A 7,500-nucleotide genomic window follows, 5' to 3' on the forward strand; every position below is an offset into this window, starting at 1 on the left:
AGATTTTCAAACAAGTCTGCATTCAGGAGCGCTCTAAGTAAGCTATGCTATCCGTCAGAAATAAATAAATAATTACATCCATTCCCTCTCTACAAACAATAAGAAGATTTTTCAGACAATAAAAAGAATACCTACCTTAAAATCATCAAACCATTTTGATCATATATATATTAATATGATTTTAATCATATATATATATATGTATATTATATATATATATGTATATATATATATATATATATATATATATATATATATACAGTATATAACAAATATTCACTGTTATGGACCTCAAGCTTGTCATGTGTCTTTAACACTCACTCTTATTCACTTTACTTGATTTAATTTCACTTCATTTGTCACGTGGCACTGTGTCACGCTCACATCGACGACCTTACGCACCCTTCATTCCTGCCATGTGCCCCTTCAGAGTCCAATAATCACTACTTTGAACTTGACTTCATTTTAATATTTATTACAATGTCGCCACCTACCGCCCCGGTTCGGTTTGTTTTTATTCATAAAAGTTCCTGTTTTTCGAGTGCCGTGTGTGTGTGCGTGCGTGCGTGTGTGTGTGTGTGTGTGTGTGTGTGTGTGTGTGTGTGTGTGTGTGTGTGTGTGTGTGTGTGTGTGTGTGTGTGTGTGTGTGTGTGTGTGTGTGTGTGTGTGTGTGTGTGTGTGTGTGTGTGTGTGTGTGTGTGTGTGTGTGTGTGTGTGTGTGTGTGTGTGTGTGTGTGTGTGTGTGTGTGTGTGTGTGTGTGTGTGTGTGTGTGTATGTGTGTGTGTGTGTAATATGAGGCCATTTGACGGGGTGGCTGGCCCCATTACTCCCATGCTAGTTAGAGCCTTTACATGTCTAAGTACTGCCCCGGGGCAAAGTTCTCAGTGACGCCTCCCCCTCTCCCATCACCACTTCCCACCTCCACCATCCCTTACTGCCTGTTATAGCTATTGGCTTGCGAAATGATTAAACATATTTTAAAAATGTTATTTAATGTCCCTATTGCAGGAAGGATATGGGGAAAATATTTCATATTCTGTTTATTCTACCGCAAAATTCGTATATTACGGTAAAATATTCATTGCTCCTTTGACCCATTTTTTTTTTCTAATTACAATTATTTTGTCAGCCATGTGGGCAGCATGTCCAGACTAAATTGCCGCCTCCCCCTAAATGTTCCCCCAAAGCATATGCATCCCTCTGCCCCCCCCCTCTTCCCATGTGAGGGCCATGCATATACTGTAGTCATAACAAAGTAAACGCGATGAATAATTGCAAAACAAATACTACATTGAAGTGTTGAAAAAATACGACCAAAGTCGAGAATGAAAAAGTGAATGACAATTCTTCACTCAGTACATACATTTTTACGGAGAATATCATGAAAATGAAGGCGAGGCAAGATTGTATCAACAACACATAATACTTTAGAAGCACGCTGAAGTTAGATAGTATGCTTTTGTTTTTCATTTATTTCTCATTTCTCAGAATATTATCATTATTATCATAATTATTATCATGTGTATTATTACTATTATATTAATTATTCATTTTCTTATTTATTAATTTTACTAGCCATTATTATTATTATTATTATTATTATTATTATTATTATTATTATTATTATTATTATTATTATTATCATTATTATTATCATTATTATTATTATTATTATTATTATTATTATTATCATTATTATTATTATTATACAAACTACCTTAAGAATTCATTCTCTGACGTTCCCCGAGGATAACCTTTATACGATTGGATCAATTATAGAATACCCGACCCCCCACCCCCAACGCGCTTTGGGTGGAGACTGTTCAATTGGGCAGAGCTGGGCGCGTTACCACAGGACATATAGTGCGTTACTAACGCACTACCGCAAGTGCCGAGCTCTGGTTGTTTTATGCTTTAGAATAGAGAACATTAACTTCAGGTAGTTCTTATTAGTAGTTCTCATTGAGAATATTCAGAAGTAAATACTTCTCCATTGCATTTATTTTATCATCAAAATCAGTCTAAGGGAAATTAAAATCGGTAACGCACTAACGGTAATGCACTGACGGTAACCCATTGACGGTAACGCACTACCTGTCCGACGGTAACGCGCCCAGCTCTGCAATTGAGTGTTGCTGGGGTGGACATTCCGAAGTTGATTACATAACCTAACCTGACCTAACCAAACCTAATCTTACCTTATCTATCCTAACCTAACCTAACCAAACCAAATCAAACCTAGCCTATGTTAGAGTGGAGAGTGCAGTTGATCAGTGTGTGTCGATGGGGGGGGGGGTTCTACAGTTGATCTGTGTATGTGTGGGTGGGGGATCCTACAACTGACCCCTACAATTTTTTTGTGCGGCTGTTGCCTCCACAAATTAAATTAGACAAAGCTTGAATAACAATTTCAACTTGGAAATGCATGTCTATTTTCCAATCATCTTATAATTTTCGTCACAAGCCATAAACTGCTCGTTTTCTAAACTTATCACACTCTTCGTTTTTGCAAATACAGATCGTATTGTATCACGAACACTGAGTAAATATACATTTTCTATGCAGACAGCAGCGCCATGTCAGCTGTCACGTCTCACCGTTTCCGAGCAAGTCGTTATGACGTCACATTTCCAACCGCTGCTAGGCGTCAAAGTTCAAAACATAGCATCAGAACGTTCCATAAAACTAACTGACGTCTTTAGCAATTCAAGTCTCGGGAATAAAACTTATGACTACCGAAGGAAGAAATGAAATTATTCAATACAGGGGGGCTAAGCCCTTATTGGGTATCGCAGTTTCTGTGATTGATTACGATATAGGTGGAGGACATTAGGTTAGCATGCTCCTTGTTTTTGCCAATTCGTTAGAGTAGAAACGATTTCGGTTACAATATTCTAGACTTCCGTGAGAACATCTCAACAACGTGCCTAACATTCGTATAGGTTTAACTTCTCTTACTCCGTCATTCAGCTTCTCTCTATGTAATGGAAGAGTAATTTGACATGTGGGAATTTGAAAAAAAAAATCGTAACCGAAGTCGTTTCTACTCAAACGAAGTAGCCAAAGAAAGTGACATGCTAATGAGAAATGACTAGGACTAGTGAATAACTAACTTCACTATCAGCATGCCCCCATAAGCAATTCATTATCTGATTTTACTACAACACATAATGATGTAGAAAATAAAATTTCCAATATCAACTAAAACAATGCTCATAGCCAATGTTGAATACTAAACGCTGTATCAACAAATATAAGTTAGAGAGAATTTCTTCATTCCCTTCTTCTTCTTCTTCTTCTTCTTCTTCTTCTTCTTCTTCTTCTTCTTCTTCTTCTTCTTCTTCTTCTTCTTCTTCTTCTTCTTCTTCTCCTTTCTTCTTCTTCTTCTTCTTCTTCTTCTTCTTCTTCTTCTTCTTCTTCTTCTCCTTTCTTCCTCTTCTTCTTCTTCTTCTTCTTCTTCTTCTTCTTCTTCTTCTTCTTCTTCTTCTTCTTCTTCTTCTTCTTCTTCTTCTTCTTCCTCTTCTTCCTCTTCCTCCTCTTCTTCCTCCATTTCCTCCATTTCCTCCTCTTCCTCCTCTTCCTCTTATTCTTCCTCTTCTTCCTTTTCTTCCTCTTCTTCTTCCTCTTCTTCCTATTCTTCCTCTTCTTCTTCTTCTTCTTCTTCTTCTTCTTCTTCTTTTTCTTCTTCTATTTCTTCTTCTTCATCTTCTTCTTATTCTTCCTCCTATTCTTCTTCTTCCTCCTCCTCTTTTTCTTCTTCTTCCTCTTCTTTTGTTTCCTATTCGTATCTACCTAACTGTAGCATACAGTAAAAGGAGTAACGCTCGCAGGGTCCCGTCTCCTATTCCCTAAATTATTCATCCTCCTACATAGCCACAAATTCATATACAGTTGCAACTTGATCAATATCCTTGATTTCCAATTATCATTAAATATGGTAATTGGAAATAAAGGATATTGATTAAGCTGGAACCGTACATGAATTTGAGGCTAGGTAGGATGAATAATTAATTGGAGAATATGAGACGGGACCCTACGAGCGTTACTCCTTTTCCTGTATATTACAGTTAGGTAAACACAATTAGGTAGATATACACACACAAACAGAGAAGGAGAGAGAGAGAAAGAGAGTCAGAAATATGCGAAAGATGTTGCTCTTAGAATAAAAATACATATCAAAGAACAAAACTAGTAAAGAATATAAAAAATCTTATTCTATACATATATTATTATATAGATTTTCTTCTGTATATATATCTTTAACTTCTTCATCATATCAGCATGAAATATTATTGGCCTACCATGAATCACAAATGCATTTGCTTTTTCACTGAAAGGGTGGGAAGTTCTATTCGACCTATTAGGTAAAACATAAATGAGTTGATCAAACGATTTCTGCAGTCTGTGAATAAGGAGTTAGGCTTTGCATCTCCGCCCAGGCAGTGGAGGATGCTAACACCTTTCTCCAGACAGAGCAAGGTGTGGAAATGTGGCAAGAGTTTACACATACACCGATCTTTGAACTGAGCTTCGGCTGCAAAGAACTGAGAGATCAGTTTCCAGTTATGTTCAGCTGAGTTTCTAGTAGCAGAATATGGTCCCTTCTTTGTTATAACGGCTCATATTAAGAACATAGGAATGAAGGAGACTGCAAGAAACCATAAAGCCTACACTAGGCATGACCACCAATCATCCTCATCCATAAAGCTATCTAACCTTCTCTGTAAAACTACCGACAATTTCAGCACTCGGTACATGGCTATCAAGTCACATGTTATTAATTTTTCTTCCCTAGATCACGAGAGATGAGTTCCACGACTACTACAGCGGAGTAAGCGCCTCCATCGACCAGGACGCCTACTTCGACCTCATGATGCGCAACGCGTGGGGCATCAAATAAAGTTCCTCGAACCAGAAGAAGGAGGTCCTGCCGCCGGGGGTTAACCTCAGGGCCTCGATTCATTTAGTCCAGACCGGCATCTGTCGACAACAACCGTTCGCATCAACTCCGGAACACTTATAAATCAACACTTGATTTAGCATTGACGTTCCTCTTTTCTGTTTTTAGCTTTATGGGATTCCCTATGTCGAGAGTTTATAGTTCAATATTAACCCCTGGTCATGATGATGTGGACTGTGGTGACGGATAGCCCCCATTCCATTTAGTATCACCCATCTATCTTTCAAAAAATCATTGCTAAGGTACACTCTGTTATTCATTTAAAAAATTATCGTACACTTTTTGAAACTGCAAACTAATCAAGTTAGACCATAGTCAACTCATTGATATGTTTAGGTAGTGACAGTGCATAATGGTGTTACGGTACTTTGGGTGTTTATGTGGTACAAGATTTAGGGCCAAAGCTCGTTTCCCCCTTGGGGGATTCCTTTCTCTTGTACCGACGACGACTGTCCGCCTTCACTGCCATAGACGCTGCTCGAGGTCGCCTCCACACACCTCACGGTCGCCCGGCCACTTCATATGTATCACCTTGTTGTACACACATCCCAACACATACACACACACACACACACATACACACACATACACACACACACACACACACACACACACACACACACACACGCACACATGTATGTATGAATACATGCATGTACATACATGTACATATATGTAAGTGTACGGCGTAATAACAATGATTGCCACATACTTTGCGCTGTACAGTGCTAGGCTTACACTGAAATACTGCAAAAGTGGTCACAGATGTTTCACTTGGTGTCTGAGGGTGTGTGGGCGAACATCGTCCCGAGCGCAATCCACTAGTTACGGAGTGTCCTGTATGTTTTGTACAAGTGCCAAAACTCTACCTGTCTTGTCCATGCACACAGCAGATATTCCATGCTTTTTCACATTTAGCCCCGAGTGGGCAAATCTGGGTAAATGTGGAAGCTTACCATAGACCCATCAGAGGCGCACATTATTACTAAACAGATTCGTAAACATGGTTTCATCACTAGCAAGACCACACCCGACATGCTGAGCTTAAATACGGGAATGTGCCCAGTGTCCTTAGCATGACTATGTGGTCAGAAACCTCTATCACGACTGCAATATCTATGTAATAAAAGAAACATGTCTGTCTGTAGTTTGTCTTAATCCTTAAGAAGCCCATTTTAACTGTCTAATGTCGTTCCTTTGAAAAGCCCTGCTGCCCCTTCAGGTTTAATTCGTCTCTCCTGGGAAGAATATTAATTGAAATTGGGGAATGATTGTTCCCTTAGGATAGGGGCTGCCAAACTTGTTTTCTTCACAGCGGGCCAGATAAGAGAAAATGCCTAGTGCAGACCGCATAACAATTTGCTCAGTACAATACAGTGAATACACAAAAATAAAGAAACCAACATATATATTTACCAATATACAAAATATAAAATACACAAAAAATAAAAACAAACAAAGAAAAAATAACAAGCATACTTATTTACTAAAAAGTTTTACAAAGATAAATTTTCAATTTTTTATATGTACAGTGCGGCGTTTCCTTTTTTGTGAAAAGCTAAACTGAACACGAATCTTTAAACTTATTTTTTTCCATGTTGGTGACTTCGAAACCATTCAGCACTGCAAGTGGATTCTCTACAGAGCGGATGAATATGTAGTGGCGGATGCACAAGATGGGCAGACTACCTCAGAGGCGGACAGCAAACTCCTCGGACGTGCGGTTAGTTGACACAGGTGTCACACGGTACAGTTGCAACCTCGCCAATCAATGAGTCCCATCGACCTTGCCTGATGTCATGAAGCCCTCTGCCAAGGTCAAGAGCTGGGGCATAGAAGAAGTCTGCTGCACTGGTGAAAAGCCGTTCAAAATTGAACATAATAGCCAGACGGTTTTGCTTGTATGGTGGACAAGTATTGTCCCTACGGGCAGTCTGGATGGTAAAGGGCAAACGAAGAAAACTATGTTGCCTAATTAGGTGTAGTGTTGCTCAGTGCCCTTAGCAAGGTCTTTGTTTTTACTACGAATATGAAGGTATCTATTAGAGACTCACAATTCTGTAATGCCAGGCTTCATGCCCAAGACATTCACAACCAACCGGATCCTTGCATGCTCACCAAACGCCGGCTTAATTATTTTCCCAGAGACGCAAAGGTGACAAGGTCATTCGTATCTACCTTGTACTCAGAATAGCTTCTGTCAAAATTCAAGTAAATGTTGGATGAAAACATGAGTTAGTATAGCAGCCTCCAACCCCACTTCCGCTGAGTTACAGAGAAAAACAGTAGGGGAGAGTGAGGTCAGAAGACCGCCCACCACGGGCAACTGCTTGGAGTAATCTGCCCATCCTGACAGTTTTTCCTTTATACTCCTTTATGACGAACATTGTATAATCACGATGTTAGTTGGGAGCGAAGACTCCGAGTGCATTGAAGGTTGGGTGTGAATTGTTTGTTTTCAAAGAGACGGAATTTGCCTCATCTGCAAATCCCCACAATTACTATTCACGATCTACTGGCAAAAATCTTCCACCTCGAC

At 39.3% G+C, this 7,500-nt stretch overlaps 1 protein-coding gene across 1 annotated transcript in view; it reads left to right on the top strand.

Moving 5' to 3' along the window:
• The window catches only part of LOC143038681 (crustacean calcium-binding protein 23-like), a 69,192-nt gene extending 63,091 nt beyond the window's left edge, over window positions 1-6,101 (top strand). Inside the window, exon 5 of the mRNA XM_076208225.1 lies at window positions 4,797-6,101. Coding sequence (XP_076064340.1) covers window positions 4,797-4,901 — 105 coding nt within the window. The 3' untranslated portion in view covers window positions 4,902-6,101. The remainder of the gene's footprint in view (window positions 1-4,796) is intronic.
• Window positions 6,102-7,500: the final 1,399 nt, after the last annotated feature.

Source organism: Oratosquilla oratoria, chromosome 24 (genome assembly GCF_046742065.1).
Source record: "Oratosquilla oratoria isolate Oo_2021 chromosome 24, ASM4674206v1, whole genome shotgun sequence".
In the NCBI taxonomy this organism is placed as follows: domain Eukaryota; kingdom Metazoa; phylum Arthropoda; class Malacostraca; order Stomatopoda; family Squillidae; genus Oratosquilla; species Oratosquilla oratoria.